Source organism: Squalius cephalus (assembly GCF_949319135.1).
Source record: "Squalius cephalus genome assembly, chromosome: 17".
Classification (NCBI taxonomy): domain Eukaryota; kingdom Metazoa; phylum Chordata; class Actinopteri; order Cypriniformes; family Leuciscidae; genus Squalius; species Squalius cephalus.
Window position 1 is genome coordinate 8,112,843 of NC_137138.1, and position 25,536 is coordinate 8,138,378.

The 25,536-nt window shown below is 35.4% G+C and overlaps 1 protein-coding gene across 2 annotated transcripts in view; it reads left to right on the forward strand.

Moving 5' to 3' along the window:
- Positions 1 to 917: 917 nt before the first annotated feature.
- Positions 918 to 25,536, forward strand: part of nr6a1b (nuclear receptor subfamily 6, group A, member 1b) — a 30,746-nt gene continuing 6,127 nt past the window's right edge. The window contains exons 1-6 of one of the 2 annotated variants that reach the window (XM_079898510.1): positions 918 to 1,136; positions 9,730 to 9,765; positions 18,790 to 19,017; positions 20,442 to 20,497; positions 22,958 to 23,118; positions 24,304 to 24,510. In XM_079898510.1, coding sequence (XP_079754636.1) covers positions 974 to 1,136; positions 9,730 to 9,765; positions 18,790 to 19,017; positions 20,442 to 20,497; positions 22,958 to 23,118; positions 24,304 to 24,510 — 851 coding nt within the window. In that variant the 5' untranslated portion in view covers positions 918 to 973. The remainder of the gene's footprint in view (positions 1,137 to 9,729; positions 9,766 to 18,789; positions 19,018 to 20,441; positions 20,498 to 22,957; positions 23,119 to 24,303; positions 24,511 to 25,536) is intronic. The other variant, XM_079898511.1, reaches the window with a different exon arrangement.

Sequence of the window (25,536 nt, forward strand, 5' to 3'; positions counted from 1 at the left end):
TGTAGGCCTACTTGTTATCCAGAAATAGTGCTGAAGTTCAACTAAAGATATACTAATTTGATTGTGCTAAAAAGGAACTATTGCAAGAATACTTCAGGTTCACTTTAAACATCTTGCATTTAAAGACTAATGTTATAGAGAGATCACACTATCCTTACTAGTGATATTAAAACACATTTTAGGCTTAATAAATGCGCATTGTGCAATAAAGTGCTCCAAATAAAGTTTAATTATGATATTTATATCAGTAAGTCTCAAGCGATATTTCAGTAGATATGTTAATGGTTTGTAATATACTTAGTATGAAATAAATGTATTTTTAAATAAAGGTTTTTTTTTCCCCCCACTAGGGTGCTCACATTGTCTCTTGTTGCCTTTTTACCTTTACAACTATGTAAAACCTTACAATAATTGGTTGTATTTGTATGTATGTCCAATTTGGAAGGTTTTTTTTTTTTTTTTTTTTTTTTTTGGTATTCTGGTCGTCTTGGTTTGACGTCAGGCATTCTTCAAAAGCTCAATGACAGGTGTGTTGATGTAAATGGCCACTGTGCGGCAGCAGAGGACAGTCAAACTGATGAATGATTGCGAGAAGAGCCATTGGATTGACTTCCATTGGCTTCTGTGCTTCCCTTATAAACTTTATTACAGTAAGTGTTCAGAATGTCTAAAATATGACTATAGAGTTCGTAATGACGGCCCTTGGTTGTTATTAACAGGAAAGCAAAATAGCATGAACCATCTGTGACAAAACGTTTTCAGTTTATTTTTAAACATTTGATAAAGCTAAATGTATGCAAAAAATAAACTATCTATCTATCTATCTATCTATCTATCTATCTATCTATCTATCTATCTATCTATCTATCTATCTATCTATCTATCTACGAACTGCAAATCCCAGATGGCGACACGGGGGCGTGTCGTCACGTGACCCGAGCAAGGTGTTTTCACGCTGACACGAGCGCTTGACATGAGCGCGCGGCTCTTTGAGGGCTCGCGGAGGTCAGTCAGAGCTCAGAGTGCAGGCGGACCGCGGAGAGACACGCTCGCTCAGTTCATCTACAGGAGGATGGAGGTGGAGAACCGAGCCAACGGATTTCACTTCTCCAAACGGGACAAATTACTGAGCAGCGGTGAGTTTCTGGTGCCCGTGCACAGTTATTGAGTCTCAGATGAAAATTAAGGTGTTTCATATCCAGTTCTGCATCTTATGTGTAATGCATGAGGTCAAAATTCAGGCAAAGTATATAGGCTATTATCTCTCCCAGGTGTAATATAAATAGCTAGTGAATTTTAGAGCATTCTCAATGCAACTTTCAGCAATGTTAACGCAATCTGTAGTTTTACCCCTTGTAACATATGAGTAAAATGTGTGTGTAATGTGATGAATGGACGTATAGAGCTGGAGTTTGGGGATTGGGGACAGTGAGGTCTTTTAAAGCGCTGCTGAGGAATGTTTTTTATATGCACATCCGCGAGGAATCGTAAAAGATGAACTTTTGAACTTGAGCGAATCACCCTCGAGCGCCACAAAAACACGTCAATGACAACAAACAACCAGCTGGAACATTTTTAATCAGTGGCGTTTCCATTGTAGGCGACAACAACAAAAAAAGATTATTTGCAAAAAGTAAAATCATTCAGTTAAAAATATTTGTGAATAATGTGTCTTATGGGGTAAGGCTTAAAAAAAGTTTTATGAATTCATTTTAGGTTTTTTTTTTTTTTTTTTTGCACCATGAGATATTTGTTTCGAGTCTGTTTGAGTCAGTCAGGTTGTTCCAGTCATACTAAATAATATTTTCTGACTTATTTAAAATCAGTTCATTTATATATTGCCACACAAAACACATTTAGGTGATTTTTTTTTCAGTCATCTCTTAATATGAGCAATTGTTGCCTTAAGCAAGAGAAATTGGAATCAAAAGCTGACTTTTAAGCCATTCCTACACTAATATAGTGTAACATTTATGCTATATTATTTTTTAGAAATCTCAAACCTTTCAAACTAATGAAGGGGATAATTAGGTAATTTTCTGTATTTGCATCCCAAATGACGCACTATACACTATGCATTTATACAGTACTTATACGCAATGTACTCATCCATATAGTACATGAATTGTATAAGGTTATTTTGCCATTCAACATTGCCGAGTCCAACTATAATTGAAGCTGTCCAACATTCCATACATAGTTTTTTTTTCTTTTTTCGGTTAGGTAAGGTCATCATCCGGATATTTAAAGTGCGCTTTTTCTATTAGGAATTTTCAGTGTGAACACTCTCACACTAATAATAGCACAGAATGTCCTCGAATAGTGCATAAGTATGCCAATTTGTGTCATATTATCATATTATCATATTATTGCATATTATCATCCATGCATAGTGTAAATCTTTTGTATAATATTTATACTTGTACATGAGCAAGTGTCTTCTAAATGTGTTTGTTTGAAGAGAGAAAAGCCTTCAGTCAAATATTATGTTAGTTTTCCAAGAAAGAAACGCACATAAGATGACCAGCTTGCTTTTTGCAAAGACAAAGGTTGCCAGGACTTCCCAGCTTTTACAGCTGTTTCCAGCATCTGTTTGGCACAGATATGCACACACACCGCAACTAATTTAAATTTTTAGCAAACTGAAACTCCTCATTTTAACAGTTACATTAAGTCTAGATGATCAGCGTTGCTATAGCAACACTGGATTGGTCACTGCACATACCAGAATACAACTGTATAGTCAACAGCCTTGACCTTTCACTTCTGAGTGACCTTTCTACTCTCACTGACCTTATAGAGCGGAAAAAGAAAGAGGAAGGCGAAGCCAACATGTAAGTGTCTTATATGCAACATTTTTCACTATAGAGGAGTAAATGAGTAATTCATTTTTAGTGATTTATGTAAATCAATCTGTTATAAAGCAAAAACAACAACAACAAAACAAGCTCAGATTTCCTTCATTGCACAATTAGGTAAAAAAGAAGTGTGTGTGTGTACATGTGTGTGTCTGTATGTGTGTGTGGTTTAGGTATTTATTCACTACTGTATGTTATGGGGTCAAAATCCCCTCAAGGATAGTAATACCAGAATTTTTTTTAACTTGTGGAGATTTTTTTGGTCCCATGAGTAAAACTGCTTATAAATCATAATAAGTGATGTTTTTTGAAAATGTAAAAATGCAAAGAGTTTTTTGTGACAGGTTAGTTTAGCATTAGGGTTAGTGTAGGGGGATAGAATATACAGTTTGTACAGTATAAAAATCATTATGTCTATGGAGAGTGCCCACAAAACATGGAAACCCAATGCGTATGTGTGTGTGAGAGAGAGAGAGAGTGCGTGTCTGATTTGCAATTTAGTCTTTAAGGTTGGTAGCCCTTCCCCCACAAATAAACAAACACACAAACACACATCATAAACACATAGAAGATAAACTTCCTGTCCACCCACCCACACAGGGATCATAAAACCCCCCTTTGCGCTGGCCATTCCATGACCTCTTGTTTCGACCCCCTTGTTGCCATAGAAACTTTGACGGAACAGGTAGTTTCATTCTGTCCCATGAGAGATTTTGTTTTCATTAATTTTTCAATATTATGTGCAATTTTAAAAAATTGCGTTTTAATGTTGTTGTATCGGTTTTCTGCATTTTAGGTTGAATTTTTATAGATAACGTAACATAAACATCCTAAAAAGATGTTCAGCACTCTTAAAAATAAAGGCTCTGGCAGCGATGCCGTAGAAGAACCATGTTTTTTTTTTAAAGAACATCTTAAAATCTAATGAATTTCCATAAAGAACCTTTCGTTGAATGTAAAGGTTCCATGGATGTTAAAGGTTCTTCATGCACCCATTTATGTGTGTGTAGTTTTGATTAAACCTGAGAGCTTTCTGTCCCTCCAAAGACAGCCATTCGCAACTACCACTGTGACGCTTCAAAAAGTTCATTAATAAATGAAAGAAATCTCATTTTTGGGTGAACTATCCCTTTAAGGGTTTTTTTTTTTTTTTTGAATCACTAGGCCATCCCATAAGCTACAGTAGTGATAGATGCATTAGCTTAACCACTAATTATTAATATATGTCTATTTTAAGCATTCTCACACATAATTTAATTTGGAAAAAGTACTGCAAGTATTCGAGACATATTCATGAACAGCTGAAAACCTTTAATTACAAGGGCTTAACAATGAAATGGTAAAAGTAAGAAAGAAAACAATTATTATACTATTTTTCTCATTACAAAATACTTAGGGCTACAGTTTTAACATGAACAAACTACAGCCAGACAGTGCATGTCGCTATAGGCGTAGTGTTTCTTTAAGTGAAATCGCTAACTATACTTGCCTGGCATGAATAATACAGCGTTTTGATTATCGTTTTGACAATGTTATCGTCTGCACGCGAAAAACGCAAAGGAAAAACTTTTCCGTTTTTAGTACAACGTTGTCGTGTAAAAGATAAAACTGAAAGATCTTCACAACAAACCATCAAAATAAAAGTTTGGTTTAATTTCAAGAAATTATGACAGAAATATAACACTACTGTATACTAAAATGTGCTTCTAAAAGTAATAATATTATTATTATTTCTAAGGAATATCATACAACCAAGATATTTTTCATCCATGTTTTACATTCATGCAGTTCTGTTGTGCCGCATCTTATTTAACAAAAATTAAAAATGCATATATAATTATAAAATAAAAAAAATCATAAGACACAGAATCCCCCCCCCCCCCCCCCAAAAAAAAGGAAAACACAGAATGTAGGAAAAATAAAAATAAAAAATGGATTTCTTGTGGCCCTAAATAAAAGATAGCTACTCTGTGGAGTTTACATGTTTACGTTAATTCTCATTGATCAATATTGATATTGTGTAAATGGATATAGAAAAAATATTGTGATAATATTTTTGGCCACATCGCCCAGCCCTATAATCCATATTTGTCAGCCATACATAAATGAACCCGGTACGAAACAGATAAGTTTTCTGTAATATAGCAAAAATAAACTGAATGTGTTTTATATATTTATCATCAATAAATCCAATTGGTTTCAATCTCATTACTAACTAATTAAATGCTGCCTGTTTCCTGATTAATGAAAAGATTTATGCTGATTCTAAACCATTTGATTAAATGCATTTTGAGAATATGATTGTTTAAATACCATCAAATAGATGTAAAGAGCTAATAATAAACTATGCCATGATATTTTTTTGAGTGCAGAAATCGTACCTGTTTCGCATCACTGACAAATATGCGTCGCATAAAATTTTGTTTATGTTAAAAATGTGTTATCCAAATGGGTGGAAATTTTGAATGCAATTCAAATCTAAGCCTTAAATTTAGGCTTAGGTATTTTTTGAGTGTGGATTACCACACATGGCAATGCGCGCACACACATTGTGATGAGCAGAGGCGCGGGGGGGTTGGCTGGGATTTCATGTCCTTGGATCTGAATGATGAAGCCCTGGAAAATGGAAAATAAATGGATATTCAGGTTACATATCACTACTACATCTGTACACCTCCCCTCCCGATCCCTCTTTCCTTCCATCAGCCAAGTGGAACAGAAGACATCTGGGCAGCCTCATCCTTTTCTTCTGAAGGCTGGGGGTGGGGTGTTGGTGTGTGTGTGTGTGTGTGTGTGTGTGTGTGTGTGTGTGTGTGTGTGTGTGTGTGTGTGTGTGTGTGTGTGTGTGTGTGTGTGTGTGTGTGTGTGTGTGTGTGTGTGTGTGTGTGTGTCTCTATACCTGTGTATATTGCTGCCTGTCTGTGTGTGTGTGTCCTGGTAAACCCTACGTTATGAGGACAAAATGTCCCCACAAAGATGGCTATATCCGATCTTGTTCTTTATGGGGATATTTTTTGGACCCCATGAAGAAAACTGCTTATAAATCATACTAAGGGATGTTTTTTGAAAATGTAAAAATGCAGTTCTTAACTAGCAGCCTTTTCAATTGATTCTCCGGAACGACGTAATTCAATTGATAGAGTGCAAAAATGTCGTTTGCTATCATTAAATCGTCATTTAAATTGTAAATAAAGACATTTGTTGATATTAATTTTCATATATGTATTATCATTTATTAAGACATTAACATTTTTATGTGAATAAAAATAAACATTTATATTAATGTATTTATTATTTATAAAAACATTTTCATTTGCTATCATGAAATTCTTGTTTTAGATAAAATACACTTTTATTTGATGTTGATATCAGCATATCTATTTTTTATTTATTCAAAATATTTTCAGTTGCTTTCATTACATATAAATATACAATTATTGATATTCATATAAATATATTTATTTATTTAAAATAATTGCTAGTCAAGTCAATAAAATGTCATTTTCGAAAATATTCAAAGCCACAAAAAGTATTTGTCAATTTTAAAATTACACAAAAAAATTATGAATTTAATTGCGTTCAATTTAATTCATTGAATCAAGTACTAAATATTTTTAATTCTTCTATTATAGATACAGTCATGGTCAAAATTGATGGCACCCCTGGTAAATATGATAAAAAATGGCTGTAAAAAATAAATCTGCATTGTTTATCCTTTTGATCTTTCCTTCAAAAAATTCGCAAAAATCAAACCTTTCATTTAAGTAAAAGAATTGAAATTGGGGGGTAAATCACATTATGAAATAAATGTTTTTCTCCAAAATACGCTGGCCATGTTGGCACCCCTAGAATTTTTTATGAGAAAAATATCTCTGAAGTATTTTCCCATTAATATTTAAATTTTTTAGCACACCAGGGTGATTAGGAACATGAAATTGTCCAGCTATGACTTCTTGTTTCACAGGAGTTTAAATATGAGGAAACACAAAGGCCAAATCCCCTTAATCATCCATCACAATGAGGAAAACCAAAGAATATAGTTCTGATGTGCTTCAAAAGATTGTTGAGCTTCACAAAATAGAAAGTGGCTGTAAGAAAATATCTAAAGAATTGAAAATCCCCATTTTGACCATCAGGGCAATAATTAAGAAGTCATAATCAACTAAAGATGTTACGAATCTGCCAGGAAGTGGACGTGTGTCTATATTGTCTTAATGGACGGTGAGGAGGATAGTTTGAGTGGCCAAAGACTCTTCAAGGATCACAGATGGAGAATTGCAGGCATTAGCTGAGTCTTGGGGGTCAGAAAGCCTAAAAAAAAAAAATCAAACAACCCCTACATCCCCACATGTTGTTTGGGAGGGTTTCAAGAAAAATCCTCCTCGCTCCTCCAAAAACAAACTCCAGCATATTCAGTGGTCAGACACGACTGGATCTTCAAAAGGGACCGGATTCTATGGTCAGATGAAATAAAAAAAGGGCTTTTTGGCAGCAAACCCAGCAGATGTGTTTGGTGCAAACAGGGATAAAAAGTACCCCATGTCTACGGTTAAATATACTGCTGGATCTTATATGTTGTGGGCCTATTTATTTGCTGGAGGTCCTGGACATCTTGTTCAGATTCATGGTATTATGGATTCTAGCAAATACCAACAGATAAAAAATCAAAACCTGACAGCCTCTGCTAGAAATCTTATAATGGGCCGTGGTTGGATGTTCCTTCAGGACAACGATCCAAAACAAACATCAAAATCAACACAAAAATGGGCAACTGAGCACAAAATGCTTCTGCCATGACCGTCCCAGTCCCCTAAACTGAACACTATAGAAAATGAGTGGGCTGAACTGAAGAGGAGAAGCACCAACATGAACTTGTGAATCTGAAGGATCTGGAGAGATCCTGTATGGAGGAATGGTGTCTGATCTCTTGTCAGGTGTTCTCCAAACTCATCAGGCATTATAGGAGAAAACTCAGAGCTGTTATCTTGGCAAAAGGAGGTTGCAAAAAGTATTTAATAACAGGGTGCCAACAATTATGGCCAGCGTGTTTTGGAGAAAAACATTTATTTTATAATGTGATTTACCCCCACTTTCAATTCTTTTACTTCAATGAAAGGTTAGATTTTTGTGAATTTTTTGAATGAAAGATCAAAAGGATAAACAATGCAGATTTATTTTTTACAGCCATTTTTTATCATATTTATCAGGAGTGCCATCAATTTTGACCACCACTGTATATTATGATTTCTTTTTTTTTTTCTTTTTTTTTTTTAAGTATTTTAATGATAAACCAATAGATTGTAATGTGTAATTTCTGGTTGTCATGCAAATGCCACTTGGTTTGATATTTTATCATCAAATGCAATGACGTTCAAACATTTTTAATTACGGCTGAAGCGTCCAAGTGCTTTTTGGAGCCACTGCATGTGTTTAAATCACTGAAAACCCAAGTTGCTGAACCAGTATTACCAACACCAGAATGAACAGAACTATCCCTGAATAATGTAACCTGTTTAACATCGCCTATTTAAGTACTGTAGCTTGGCCTGATGAAGTGAGAAATGTGTGTGTGTGTGTGGCATAGAAGGCAGACGGTGAGTATTTGCTCCTGTAGCTCAATACCAACGGCCTACAGCCATCATAGATATTAGATTATCTTCAAGGAGCCTGTGTGTTCTGGTCCACCATATGCCGTGGATTGCTGGAGTGTGTGTGAGATGCGCTGCGTGTGGCAGATCAAAAATACACAGCTGCCAGCGAGCCCAAGAGATCACACTCATACACACACACACGTGGCGGTTTCTGAAGAGGTCGCGGAGGTCGTGTCCTGAGGGACAGAAGTGAGAGGAATGGGCAGATGGGTGTGTGTATGAGAGAAAGATAGATAGAGAAAGTGTTGTTTTAGGAATGAGAAGAGGCATTGTTTTAAAGTTGTCTTGATGTTCTGTGTGGTAAGATGAACTTTAAGTGTTTCCATCGCAGAACATTTTAACATTCTTTACAGCATGAAAAAGATGATGGTAATGGCAGAAATTCCTGCAAGCATATTTATTGAAGGAATTTAAAGGAATAGTTTCATGATCATTTACTACATTTTTTTGAAGATACAAGATACTCCATTTAAAGTCAGTTTACCCTTTTAAAATGTTTTTGTCTGTTACGATAGTCACTCGCTGCATCTGAAATTGAATACTTCCCTACTATATAGAATTCTATATAGAATACTATATACATCATTACCCCACAAAAATTCCACCAATCAAGAGAGTCGAAACAAGCAAAAACGCACCAAAAGCTCTTGTTAAATCCGCATGCACTCCCATTAAGCACCGCGAATGACGTAATAGAGTCTGTCTCCCTACACTCTCAAAATACTTCAATATTTGATTATATATGCATATTTTGCAATAAACTCAAAATATATTGTTTTTATATAATCTACATTTTAAATGAGTACTTTTATATTTCTTCATTGTTTTTAACTCGCTTATGCTGTTCACAATGCTAGTTCTTTCCATCACCAAAGTCGTTTACACAGTCTTTATACCATATATACCTTCATGGCTTTATTTTTGGCTGATTTTCTCAAATATTTTTTTGCTTCAGTTTGAATAGTGTTGTGATTCACCTCATAGCTGGTTGATTTGGTTCATGGCTTAAAACGCTTTAACATAGACTTTTTAGAAATGAATGGGGAAAGAAGCTTCCGGAACCAACGCTGCTGAAAAAGTTGACGGGTGCGGTTTCACTCTATAGATGTGGAAATAAAACAACACAATTATATAAAAGGAATAAAGTAGCTCATTAACACATTCTAAAAGCAGTGTTTTCTCTTCCCCTCATATTCTCTCACTCTTTCCCTCATCTGCAGGTTTTTATGAAGAGAACTCCCTCCAAGATGACACAGGTGAGGAAACTGCCAATGATCTCCATGCTGCCACCTACTGGCTATATCGCACACTCATTTCTGTGCTCTGTGTCTCAAACATTTTCAGACCATAAATAGTGAACATTATAGGGTTGGGCCTTTAAAGAGGCATTTAAAGGAGAACTCCGGTCAATTTTAACATTGAGCTCATTTTTTTGTAAATTTGGAGTGCTGTCAGTACAGAGAACAACGACAAAAATCGGTGTTGCCTACACCGTGTTATCCTCTTTTTAAAATTTGCACCCTGTTGACTTCAATGGGGCAAGTTTTAAACCTGCTTTTAGCCTCTTAACATCCTTGATGTGTCATTACAAGTGCACAGGTCATGTGAGTGATTCCTTCAGAGTGAACACGAGTGAATCTGACTGCAGTAGATGTGAAAGAAATGAATAAAAGTGATGTTAATTCAGCCAGCGAAAATACCTGTATTTACTTCCTGTTTTCGATCGAAGTCCACAGTAGTCGATTGTCGAGTTCACGCGCATAGGTTTAGTATCTATGATCACGCGCGTGAACTCGACAATCGACTACTATGGACTTTGACCGAAAACAGGAAGTAAATACAGGTATTTTCGCTGGCCGAATTAACTTCATTTTTATTCATATCTTTCACATCTACTGCAGTCAGATTCACCGTGTTAACTCTGAAGGAATCACTCACATGGCTGTGCACTTGTAATGACAAATCAAGGATGTTAAAGCAGGCTAAACGCAGGTTTAAAACTTGCCCCATTGAAGTCAACAGGGTGCACATTTTAAAAAGAGGATAACACGGTGTAGGCAATACCGATTTTTGTCGTTGTTCTCTGTACTGACAGCACTCCAAATTTACAAAAAAATGAGCTCAATGTTAAAATTGAGTTCTCCTTTAAGAGAGTTATAGTTCTGCATTCTGGACAAAAACAAACAAACCTCCAGAGTAAAATGTGACTGCAGTACTCAGCTTCACCAGTAGAGTACATCACAGAGCTCTTTCTTCCGAGTTCTCCAAAGCTCTGGTAAAAGTGCACTTTTTAGAGGTCAGAATTAGTTCAGGAGCTTCTGATCTTATGTTGCCAGCAAGTCTTTCTGTGATGCATGCATACATGCTGTTGTTAAGCTGCACAAGTCAGTGTCGAACATTGTTAGAGAAAGCAGCTGATTTATGTGAGAAACCAATTAAGCTGTAAAGCATCGGAAGAGCTCTTCAGAAGCACACACACACACACACACACACACACTGGTGACATCACCTTCACTCCCTGTGTCTGTGAAGTCAAAGTTAGGTCAGCAATGAGGCACAACATGTAAACAAGCAGGAATTGTAAGCCTCTGATTGGCTGAAAGTATTTTGGTGATTTGGATTGTTTCTAATTTTACGGTATTCTAATAATTATATTTAATATTATATTAAATGTAATCATTTCAAATGTTATAATTTTACGCAACAGTCAATTATACAATTTAGTGGCAGTGTATATAACTTTTTCACCACTAAATGCTGTGGTTAACCAATCAAAATCAAGTGTTCTAGTCAAGTCAATACACATTTAATTATATAGCTCTTTATACAATACAGATTGTTTCAAAGCAGCTTCACATTAATAAAAATGAAAATACTTGTAAAAAATAATGCTAATGTTGTAAAATCCTTTTTTAAACGATTATGAAACAAATTCAATTTCATCTGTAAAGAAGCTCTACCGAAGATAATAGTGACATTATTCAGCTCAATTTTGTCCAGTGTCGTTTCCATTCAGAGCTGTAAAAACCAAAAGTGCAGCATTGCTTACCTTACATTTTACACCATCCTGTGCTTGTTCAAGTGAAGGTTTGAGAGGTTCTCAGCTAATTTGACATCTGTAGGTCACTATTTTGTCTGCAAAGGTCTGTCAGTATTTAAGTCTGAAGGTCATGAATGTAGTGCCTGAAATGTCTTACCAGACGTTGTTTCAGTGTTCCTCCTGCAGTTTGCACTCATTGGTCAGTGAGTCGCTCGCATGTTAAACCCAACGACATCAATGAATGTATATCGCAGCCGTAATAATGAGGAAAGCGCCGGTTTGTTTGCTAGGAGAGAGTGTTGACGTGTGTAGTATGTGGTAATCTCAGGGCACAGCCAACGGTCGATGGTTTCTTATGCATCCAAACTCACCGACAGCGTTGAATGTTCCCAGAATGCACCAGGTGTGTATATGCATGTCCAAAACTCAATGTGAAATATGCTGAACCTTATCTAGATTTGCCATTTCAATTTAACAAGCTGAAAAATTGTCAGTAAAGGTCTTTATCTTATACTTCAAGTCCCCCTGCAGTCCATTTTTATCCATTGATTTGATCATCAGAATGACATATTTAAATGTGAAAATAGTTTTTAATAGAATTTAACCTGTGAAAATAATTTATTCATGCCTTAAAATAGCTTAAATGTAACTCTACAGTACACCCTTGCTTCATTTAGTAAACGTGAACGTTCATGAATATGCAAATTAGCCCCGCCTCCACTCACTCACTCACACTAGCTCGGATCCTTCCTGATCCACTCGCTCAGCTGTAGTAAACGTTAATTTCATATGATTAGCCTTTATCAAACAGCTAATAATGTGTTGGTATTGTTACACAAACCATGTTACCGTTCGCCATCTCAGAGTCAGACAGCTGCCTTCTGAAAATCAGCATCTTTAGAAATGCTTTGAACATCACATAAAGCCAGTGGAGAAAGGCTCATAATTCATCATAACATGGTAATAGACATAATTCACCCACTATATTGCTATATGCACCCGAATTTTCCTGTCCCTTCTTAAAGTTGTTCTTGTGCTCACTGTGGAAAAGCCCCGCCTGCACTTTGACAGGATTGGTTAATTTGGTTACATGTTTGTAACTGCAGGAAACAGGCTGTGGTTTTGAGACTGTCTTTGATACATTACAGTTTTAAGGAGAAAATACTCTGCAGTGGTGTTGACTTATGAATTTGCACATGGTTTGTCTTAAAGTATATTAAAAACACCACACAGACATATAAACAACATTAAAAACTTTTCTTATTTTTAATGATTTTCACCACATGGGGTCTTTTACAGTAAAATAATATATGCAAAAGTTGCTAAAAATTGGTTTAAATGTTTAAATTTAATATGAAGAAGAGCATCTAACAGGCAGATCACACTGAGCGATTGTGTAATATATGCTGATGTTTTAGCATATAATTAGTATTGTATTATATGCCGAGAGAACGCATATGTTATTATTTAGAGAAAGTATGTGGTTGCAATCATCTGCTATTGTATGATGGTCTTTAGTGGTATTCATTCAAATTCATAAGCAGTCTGATTTTTGTTACCTTGGCTGAGATTGAAAATATTGTTTATTTCATTTGTAAAATAAAAAAAATATATATAATAATAATAGTTATATACTATTATCCTGTGAAGGAGTTGTGCTGCTGCCATTTATTAGGTTTGAGAAACTATCATGGTACATTGATATGATAATCATTCAGTAGCATGGTATGTATGAAAGTACCATGGTATTAGTATGTTATTTGATTATGTACCACAGTATTCTTTGAAATAACTTGATACATGAAAATAGTGTTAAATCAGTACCATGGTTTATATGAAAATTCTGTGATATTGACATGTTTTTATTTGTACCATGATATTCTTTGGAGTAACCTTTAAATACCATGGTATAAGGATATGTACCATACCATAGTATTCATTGAAATACTGTGGAAATATGATTATAGTAAATTGAAAATAGTCATTATATATATATATATATATATATATTATATATATATATATATATATATATATATATATATATATATATATATATATATATATATCTCTTTTTAAGTTTGAATTTGAAACATGGATAATCATTCAGATCCTATATAGAAAAGTGTCATACTGTTTTCTTTTAATATAATAATTTGATTCTAATTAGCATTCCAGTCATTTGCATATGCAAAATGGATCCAAGTAGAACTGGGTCAGTGTCACAATGCATAAAGCTGAGCCAGCTGAATCAGACACAAGAGCAACTGAACTTACAGAGTGATGGAGAAAGCTACAAATATATCAAAAGAGAAAGAATAAGCCAATCTTACCTCAACATAGTTACCTTGACTCTCCTGTGATGTTGAAGAGTTGAATGCTATCTGGAGGAATGCCTGCTTTTCTGGAGGAATCTCTCGTGCTCGCATCATGAAGCTGCCGTGGTAAACAAACATGCACATTCACTGCTGGATGAGTCACTACAGAGCTAACATCCTCATTGTGAGTTCGTCGTATTTGAGATGAACTATATATGACCCAAATGATGTGCTGCGAATTTGTCCATGTGCATTGAGTGACGGATTCTGATTGGCTGAGAATCCTGATGCTCTGAATTGGAGCTCTCTGATTGGCTGTGGCTGAGTTCATTTGCGTAGACAGAGAAAGACAAACAGAAAGAGAGAGATGTTGGGGGGGGCGGGAGACTCTTGGGAATAATTGATGAAAGATAATGATCAAAGAGGAAAGAGGAGATGTGGTAGATGGATACATTTCGCCACTGGGCAGTTTTCATACAGCTAAATCATGCGGTTTGTTACGCTTTGCCTTCCGCTGGGAGCAAAAACACACACCTGTCCAATACCTACAAAGTATTTTGTGTGTCTAATCTTTCTGAACACTCGGGGTGCATTTCCCACAATCCTCTTTGCCTATGGTGATTCTCTCGCACAACTAGGTCAACGCACTATGTAGGAACATGTGTACTAACCAGGCATATCTAAAACCCCATCAGATTGGACTGGGGTTCACAGACCAATGATCTAGATGCTGGATCAGGTCACATCAGGTTCTTCTGCAGGTTTAAACCCTTCCTAACTCTCAATCCGAGAGAGGACTGATAAGTAAAGTCAAATGAAATTTACAGCAATAGGAATCTGTAGTGTAAATCTTTAGCGTTTTATCTTGTGGAAAAGTACACTTTAGCATGCTTTAAAAAGAGTACTTATTTATTTAGTACAATTTAAATATATGAACTTTAAATGTAATATCAAATAATACACAGACTACATACAGTTAAAATTAATATCAAGTACTTTACATGTGCTTTAGTATGTTAGTCAATATGTTAATATTTTTCAAAAGCATGACAAGATTATTAAAACAATGTAAAGTAAAACCTTTATTTTGACGTTATATCAGTGTGCACTTTTTAAAAGTGTACTTAAGGAGATGCTCGTGAAAGTGTACTCTCTTTAAGTACACTTAAGTGACCTTTTATTTCTTTAATGTTATATTATCATCAACAAAGTACACTTTTTTATTATTGGAAGTACACTACAAGTGCACATTCAATACAATTAAGTGCACTTCTTTTTTCACAAGGGTAATGTTCATGTTGTTTTAGCTGAGATAAGTGCATCACTAGTACTAAAAGTTTAGCATGCGCAACGGTTAGCTTGTGGTTTAGCCATTGATTTGTCTATTTTGAATCCCCCACATCATCATCTTCAGAACCTTCAATCTACAAACTTAAAGACTGAAGGTTGAAATCATGATAACATAAAATAACAGCTGATTTCATAGTCATTTCAGCTTTTACATTCTTCTTTTACCAGTTTAAAGATTAACCCTCGTTTGTGCGTTTATTTTTATTTAATTAGACATCTTCTTGATGAAGCCCATTTTATTTGAACAAGTTACTCTAAAGCCATTACTTCCGTATTTTCAGTGTTTTGTTATGCGTGAGTGATATAAATGAGCTAAAGTGCTAGGACGAGATAGCAAGACACAGAATGCTTCTGAATGTAGGTGGCGGTAATACACACTGACAGATCTAGAACAGCATGAACGGGGGATAGAGAGAGATGGAGTGAGAATGACACAGGGATGTAGGGAAATCAAGGGATTTGTTGCTCCTGCTGTTTCCTCTGGTGCTGTGAAGTGAACTATATGAGCCAACATCATCATCACACACTGACTGTGAAATGCCTGTTCCTTCTGATCAGCAGAATCAAAGGCTTGTTCAGAGTAGAGTACTAGCTTACTAAATACGGTATGTAGGATGCACTGTGTACTACCTACTATGTTTTTAAATGGAATGTGAAACAGTGTGCATATGTGTAATATAGCTGTTTGTGAGTGTTAAAGATCTGCAATGTTTCAAAGATCAAAGACTATCAAAGTAGAAATATTACACAGCTCTGTGGAATGCTTGATTCTGATTGGTCAATCGCGCCATCCAGCGGTACGTTATTCCCCAATAACAACCGGTAAAAAGTTGGTGCTTTACGCTTGCTAGGAAAGTTTTTTCCTTGTGGAAGTTTTGCGTTTGGTGAACTAATAATACTTAAATCAATGTTTTTTGTACAGATATGTAATTGTCATCTGGTATCACAGACTCGCTCTCTTGTTTCATACAAACACAGCTGATGCCATTTTTCAACGATTTTTTTTGTATACTGTAATGGATTATCAGATAACAAACAGGTAAGATTTTGAAGTTTCGTTTCAAATCAATATCTCTTATTTATGTGGTGATATACCGTGTAATAAGTGGTATGACTGTACATCTTTCTTAAATATCCGTCTATTTTGAACTTGCTTCTTGATAGCAACTGCTTTCTCCACGGAAGCTTTGCATTTAAAGAGCTAATACAATATTTCTACAATATTTCATGTCTAATTATTTACTTGCGTGGCAAGTAGCCTTGTAATAGGTGGGATAATGTACATTGTTATCGCAGAATAAACTCTGCTTCGCATTGTGGTCCTGATCTCCCTGTCGGGGTTTATTCTGCGATAACAAACGGCTGGATGTTTGTACATTATCCCTCATTTATTGTCTCCCAAAATAACGAACCGATTCTGATCTGCCTGAAACGAGTCGTCAGCAATTCCAGTCTTACTTCCTGCTCGAACCTACGGAGGTTTGTAACAAATTGCATAATGCCAGTCTTCATTGGCTGCCGGCAAACCAGGTCTACGTTGACCCGCCCTCAAATACTACAGTTGTAGCTGAGGCCTGGAAGAGTTTGGTTTGTGTTGTTGACATATCAGGAAGATGCTGTTTTCAGCGCTGCAAAAGCAAATCTACTTTGCTGCACTTCCAAAAGACGAGGACCCGCACTGCAATTTATACTGAAAAATCGACATCTTTGTTGATCCTGGAACAACATTCCAATCAGATTTGAGGGACAAATTCACAGTTTGTCAAGTTTAGGCTTAAAAGCAGGATTAGGTGCTTCTACATCAGTGTTATTCACCTGTCATTTCCCTCTGAGTTTAGGGATAACTTATGGGTAGGGATAGGTTTAGGGGTATGGATATGGTTGGGACTAAATTTTTGGACAGAAATGTTGTTCCAGGGTCAAAATGTACTTGGCAAAATCACAGTGACCTGCAAAATCAGATCCAACTGCAAAATTGCTAAAATAACATTGAATGAAAATGTCTGTCAGGGTCTGACCAGACCTGAGATTTCTGACCTATCAATTGAGAAGCACTTTTTTTTTTTTTCTTCCTGTTTCTTCCTTATTCTGTCCCTGTCAGAATGTGATGGGATTTGTTGCATGATGATTATGCCTGGGGGTATTTTTTTTATCTTTTACTTAGACATTGGGTGCATTACAGTGAGTGAGAGTGAGTGGGTGTGTGTGTGTGTGTCTGTGTGTGTGTGTGTCACCCCGTTCAATTTTAAAAATGTGTGTTCCATAGTTCCCGTTTGCTATAAAGTTTGACCTGTGTTTGACCCAATCCTCAACAATACTGTGCCCTTACAACACACAACCTTCCTGAGGGTTGTAAAATGGCTCTGGAGTTCAGGGTTAGGTTGAGTGCTTTCCTTTGCGTTTACGACGTTCAGGCTTTTAGAAGACCTCTCCGTGACCCCCGCGCTCACCTGCTCCCTCTACAGTTCACCAGCATCTCTGAGAAATGAAGAGATCTGTCAAGTTTAGCTGATTCTTTTCAGGTTCTCCACAGGTTCATTTGAATAATCATTGCAATGTGTTCCCTGCATGGAATTTTACATATTCTTTTGTTTGAATATCAGTCCAGCTGTAATACCGTGTGATTATTGTTTAAATATAGATTGAATGTTGCATTCAGTTGTCTTTCTTTCTATGTTTCCCATCCCCCTTCCTGCCGGCTCTCTGTCTCTTTGGTTTGTAGTAAAATCTGGGTCACGCCGCATGATGCTGTAAGTCATTTCAAACACACAGTGAGACTGCAGAAGATTCCTGGCATGCGCATATGTGCCGGCCGGGCAATGTGTTTGCGTAATCCTCTCTATTGCTCTGAGATTTAGATAAGAACTTTTAGAACTTTATTTAAAAAATGTGTACGTTTAAGATTGCAATGATTTCAACAGCTCGATAAACTCAGATTAACCTACTATCAGACGTCACAGAGACATCTGTGTGTCATTCTTATCTTCCTGTTCATATTTCATATGTCTTGAATGGCTAATCAGACAAAAATATGAATTTTATAAGTTATTCCCATTTTATTTGATGAAATTTTAATTAATTTCACCTTATTAATAATGTATAAAAATACAATTCTATATTTGACATTTATCATATTTTATTATTAATAAATGTATTATTTTTAGTAAAAAAAAAACTATTCATAATAAAATAAAAATACATTTATTTTATTTCAGTAATATATTAAAACAAAATTTTTTTTTTTACATTTTTTTATTTTATTTTATTATTCATGTATCTTTTTTTTTTATTTATTTATTTATTTTAATTAAGATATTATTTGGTAGATTATTTGTGATGTCCTACACATCTTGTCCCCATAAAGATAGCGAAAACGTCACACAAACATTGATCTAGCTATCAAAATTAGGACATATCATAGACTTTTATTGTTTTTATACAAAGCTGATATGACTATGGACTTCACTGAAAATGTTAAAATCAAGAATACGGGGGACATGAGAAAATGAGGCATCTCGCTTTATTTTGCATGCAATTAAATGACATTTCTTTCTTTCTTTCTTTCCCTGTAGAGGACGGGGGTGAGCGCTGGTGTCTGATCTGTGGTGACCGGGCGTCTGGACTGCACTATGGCATCATTTCCTGTGAGGGGTGTAAGGGCTTCTTCAAACGCAGTATTTGCAACAAGCGCATCTACCGCTGCAACAGGGACAAGAACTGCCAGATGTCCCGCAAGCAACGCAACCGCTGTCAGTACTGCAGACTGCAGAAATGCCTTCAGATGGGAATGAACCGCAAGGGTGAACACACACACACACACACACACACACACACACACACAATGATGATTTAAACCAGCAGATTAAATCCAAAGTGCTTAAGAAATGCAGGGAGAAACTTGTTTAAATCAAGATTCCATTTGTTAACAATAGTTAACTACGTTAGTTAACATGAACTAACAATGAAAAATAATTCTAAAGCATTTATTTATCTTAGTTAATGTTTTCAACATTTATTAATACATTATTAAAATGAAAAGTTGTATCTGTTAATATTGTTTAATGGACCTTAGCTAATATTAGCTAACAATGAATAGCTGTATTTTTATTAACTAACATTAACAAAGATTAATAAAAACTGTAACAAATGTATTGCTCATTGTCCGCTAATTTTAGTTAATGCATAATAGTTAATGCAATGAAAATAATAGGAAACACCGAAAGTTCTTTATCATCCAAATCAAAGTAAAAATAACCACGAATCATTTTTAGTTTAATTCTTTGATGCTATGAATATTATAAGATTTCATATCTTTAAAACTTCCTTTCTATTAAACATCCTTTAATCTTTTTCTTTGCCCCTGTTATTTTTCTTTCCCTCTCTCCTTTTTTACGCGTATCCATTCAGAATTACAATTTCACCCAAATTATGCAACACGTCTTTTGTATAAACACAAAAACATCAAGGTTTATTTACCTCTTAACTGTCCCTCTCTGTCTGTTCTTTGATGCTGCTTCATTAAAGGCAAATATCTGATCTTACCACTATGTAAATTAGGTGATATAGATCAGGGTTTGATTAACCATGCCTGAAGGAAAAAAACGCACAGAAATCAGATTGTAGATCTGGGTTGCGCCGCTGCATGTATAATCATGAGTTGCTCAGATGGTTCTGATAACAAATTTCTTGATCCAGAGCATGCCGTCCCTCTCTGATACTTGGGGCTAAACTCTCTCACACATATACATATAGATAATTGACCATTTCTACACTTTAGCCTATGGTACACACTGTTGAGTGTACTTGCCTGTGGTGTGCATCAGAGGGAGCTGTTGGTCTGTGTTGTTCTACTAACCACCAACTTCCTCCTGGCAATGTTTGATTTGCAATACTAGTGACTTGCTTACTGCATACTACACAGTATATACTGTTTAATGCATATATTACATACATATACATGTTTTCAATTTTGTGCAAAAGTGTCTTGTATTTTTAAAGTCCCATCGAGTAATGAGTCAGAGATGATCAAACGGAAAACATTTGTCAAATGGAAAATATAATGACACATGTGGGATATAATATTTTTTGAACTGTGCGGTGCACATTTCGGTAAATAATATTAAATAATCATCTATGCACAGTATATATACTGAATATTGCAGAAATAGTATTTGTAAAATGCTAGTATGCAATTATTTACAGATCTTTTTGATCTCACTTTCAGCAATCAGAGAGGATGGGATGCCAGGAGGGAGGAATAAAATGATCGGACCTGTACAGGTAAGACAGTTGTGTGCGTTTCTACATGGCTATTGCTATTTGCCCCCAGAAGTGAGCTAAATCTGACAAAACCTCTCTTTTGGATAAATAGGGATGTCAAAATTACAATATGAAAATGTATATTTAAAAAACTTTGATGTTAGATGCGATTAATCACAATTTATTACAGAAAAATGTGCAATTGTGTTTTTTTTTTTCCTAATAGATTGAATACATGTATTCTATCGATTAAAAAAAATAAAATAATATTTGCACATTTTTCTGTAATAAATTGTGATTAATCGCATCTAACATCAAAGTTTTTTTAAATATACATTATATATATATATATATAAGTGAGATGTGTATCGTTACTGACCTGGGCCTTTTTAAATCAAGACTTAAAACGTATCTTTTCAAAATGGCTTTTAGTACCCAGTAGTGTGGTGGCACTTTTATATTTTATATTTATCTTTATTCTATTTTTTCTTTACTTTTTATTTCTTCATTTATTACTGTACTGGTTTTTCGGTGTGTTGTTTTAAATTGTTGTTTAATCTGTTGTAAAGCACCTTGGTTCACCTATCGGCTGATGTAAGGTGCTATATAAATAAAGTACATTTACATTTACATATATATATATACAGTATCTCACAAAAGTGAGTACACCCCTCACTTTTCAGCAAACATTTTAGTATATCTTCTCAAGAGACAATACTATAGAAATGAAACCTGTATATATTTTAGAGTTGTCAGTGTGCTGCCTGTATAGCAGTATAGATTTACTGTCCTCTGAAAATAACTCAGCATACAGCCATTATTGTCAAAATAGCTGGCAACAAAAGTGGGTACACCCTAAGTGAACATGTCAAAACTGTGTCCAAAGTGTCAATATTTTGTGTGAGCGCCATTGTTATCTAGCACTGCCTTAATCCTCCTGGACATGGACTTCACCAGAGCTGCACAGGTTGTTGCTGGGATCCTCTTCCACTCTTCCATAATGACATCACGGATCTGCTGGATGTTAGACACATGGTGCTTCTCCACCTTCCACTTGAGGACGCCCCACTGGTGCTCAATAGGGTTCAGGTCTGGAGACGTACTTGGCCACTCCATCACCTTCATCTTCAGCTTCCTCAGCAAGGCAGTCGTCAACTTGGCGGTGTGTTTGGGGTCATTATATAGCAACAATTCTAATTCTCAAATCCTTAGAGAGTTCTGTGCCATGAGGTGCCATGTTGAACATCCAGTGGTCAGTATGAGAGAATTGTACTCAAAGCACAAATTTGTGTGGTCCTGTCAAGCAGACAAAAACATGAACATGATGAATAGGACATGTGACTTCATCAGGCTATCATCAGGGTGTACATACTTTTGTTGCCAGCTATTTTGACAATAATGGCTGTATGTTGAGTTATTTTCATAGGACAGTAAATCTATACTGCTATTCAGACAGCACACTGACTACTCTAAAATATATACAGTATATAGTTTCATTTCTATAGTATTGTCACTTGAGAAGATAAACTAAAATGTTTGCTGAAATGTGAGGGGTGTACTCACTTTTGTGAGATACTGTGTATGTGTATATATGAAGAGTTCAGATGCAAAAGCCTCTAAGTGCCATCTGAAATTTTCTTCTAGAATGATCATTTAGCTCGTATATTTAAGTTCAATAATTTCACTTAAATGGCAATGCAAATTACCTATTCATTGGCATTTAAGTGAAATTACTTAACTTAAATATACAAGCTTTATAAAAATGATCATTTTAGAAGAAAATTTCAGATGGCACTTAGAGGCTTTTGCATCTGAACTCTTCATATATATATATATATATATATATATATATATATATATGAATTAATTGAGTCGTCCATTCTACTCCACACAATCTCAGAGCATTCCTGCAGAATTGAACCTAAAGTGCTTTGTGTTTCCTCTGAGAGCTTAGTGAGATTCTGAAGGCCACACATGGGGATCAATTGTTACACACAGAAACCCTCTCCTTTCCTCTCTTTTCCTTATAAGTATGTATACATCATATAAATCTATAGAGAATGTGAATGTGCAGAGTTTGTGTCTTGGTGTCCTTGTTATCAAGTGTTTATGTTTGTTAGCATTGCTGCTGACTCTCCCTCATTATTGGACATGAGTTCAATCGTTAGATTACATCTCACTCTGTTAAACAATCGACACATCAATCGCTTTCAGTCCACGGAAGATAAGCAAGAGTTTGTTTAGGGGCGAGTTAAACCCCATTCACTTTTGATTTAGTCTATTATTGACGGATTAAAACAGACAAAAAGAAAATCTGTAGAAAAGAGTAAATATAAAGAATGAGCACATGAGGATTTCTCAATAGATGGCTTAGTATTGACCGATCTCCATATTTTATCTCGCAGTGACGTTCTGCTCAGAGATATAGTGCAGTCGATGGCATGCATTCATCTCTGATTTTCTCCATTTCTCTCTTTCTAGATCTCGCTGGAGGAGATCGAACGAATCATGTCTGGCCAGGAGTTTAAAGAAGGAGCTGAACTATCAGATACGTGGAGCCACGGCTACAGTAACCACAGTTCACCTGGCAACAATATCTCCGAGGGCGGTCAGACCTTATCTTTCTCCACGCTGTCAGCCAGGTGTGACCCGAATGAGATCTTCTAATGCATTTACACACGGACACACTGACCCCAGTCTGCCCTTTTTATGTGCAGGGAAAATTGGCTTTGATTAAATTGAATTATGAGGTGTTTGTTGGTTCGTTCCACGACACAAACACGAGCAGTGAATCAAAACAAGATAAAGAAACGCTCAAAATTGAGGCAGTTTTTACTTTTTTTAATTCATTCACTCCTTGTGGATGTGATTCCAAAGAGAAAAATGTTTGTTTCATTTAAATGTACTATTCGCTCCACCTCTGAAACAACTTTCCTTTTCAGCTGACATCATAGAGCCCTCTTATTTTTTATAAAAATACACTTTTCACCATCCAATCAATTCCTGATGGATAAAATCAAGTTCCTCGCTAATGTTTTTTTAAATATGTGAATCTCTTTTTTCACTCTTAACCCTTAAATGTATGAATGTTTCGCCAATCATTATTACATATTTGGGTCTTTAGCGACCCACATCTATATCTAATATTTTGACTGCTGACAGCTTCTTCACCAGATCCACCATCAAGTGACACTAATATGTGATTGCATTCAGTACTTGTTCTGCAGTAAATCGCTGAGCTAATTCAAGTTTTGCTGATTCTTCTTATTCTTTTGTTTTCTGCCTGCTGTAACTATGAGTGAAACGTCACGTCATCATTGTGTATCAGACATTGCCACCTTGTGGTCATCAAAGATTAAATTATTGTTGTGCAGAAAAAATATACTTACACTGTTATACTCCTGGGGTCGTTAGTGACCCTATACAATTTTTACTAAAAATTTGTTACTTGAAATGTTTTGCAAATCAGGTTATTGTTAACTAAAACCATAAAAATAAAATAAAGGTTAACTGAATTTTTTCCCCATTTTTGTTTAAAGTTGAAGTACTAAAATAAATAAAACTAAATAAACTAAAACTTTAAATTAATTCTATATAGACATTTTAAAAAAAATACTAAAACTAACTAAAATTAAAGTGAAATCAGAAATTCAAAAAATTTTAATATTAACAAAAACCATAATAGTATATCAATGATACTAAAGTAGCAGTGTTGCAAATGTTATTTTATGTTGACTTGTGCCGTTTTTATCAAATTACATTTATATACTAAGATTGCTTGGGCATATATGGCACATATAACCTTGTTTGTCGTTCTCTCTCTGCAGCCGTTCTGTGGATATGAGCACGTACTCTGTGTCCTGTAGAGATCAGTGCAGCAGTCCTCAACTTACACACTCTTTCCTGTTGTGTAAATATCCTTTGCCGCCCCCTACTGGCGGCAGCCTGAAGACGCAATCACACACATTCTCAACCCAGCTACTCGATGCTGAAGACCTCACACCTCTCACTACACCCATGGTCATAGAGAAGGGGTAAGACTCTCACAGAATTACATATCAAACACAACTTTTGACACAAACACAATTTATGAGTTGGATTTGACTAGATTTAGTTGGATTATCACTCTTACTTGCCCATTAGGTTTTCAAATGTCTGTGTCAGTAGTCACGTCTAATGGTCTTGACTTGGGGATATTTGGGGATACTTAATTTAATTACTCAATCAACAATACTATTGATCAGCATTACCAAACGTGGACGTTTTACACTAGAAACAAACATTGATGTATTATTTTAATTTAATACTGTGAAGCTGCTTTGATACAATCTGTATTGTGAAAAGCGCTATATAAATAAAGTTGACTTGACTTGACTTAATATAAAAACTCTGACACCATCTTTATCTAAATGTAACAAGCTGCATGTCGTCAAAAGACAGCTGACCTTGAGCTGAATGTTGATATATTTTTAGATATTTTTTTCAATGGGTGATTCAAACCGTAAAATTGAAAATAAACATTTTGAACTTTGGATCCACTTTGGTTGTCTAATGTCTTAAAAAACAGGAATAAATACATTTTCTGAGGTATATTTTATGTTACTTGCTTTTAAGGGTTAATAGCATCACTTCTATCTCTAAGAAAGTTTGATTGATTTCACTGAATCATTGTGTTTTTTCAATGTTTCAATTAATGTTCAAAACACAGATGAGTTGCTTGTAAGCTCCTGAAGGACATTTTATATTTGGAAATCTTTTGCACCCTCAGATTTTTGTTGTTGTTGTTCAAACAACAACTGAAATTCATTGAAAGAAATCAATACTTTTATTCAAAATGGATGCATTAAAGTGATATGAAAGATTTCTATTTCTAAGAAATGCTGTTCTTTTGAACTTTCTATTAAAGAATCCTGGAAAAAGAAAATCACGGTTTCCACAAAAATATTAAGCAACACAACTGACAATTATTAATACTAGGAATGCTTGAGCAGCATATTAGAATGATTTCTGAAGGATCATGTGACACTGAAGACTGGAGGAATAATGCTGAAAATTCAGCT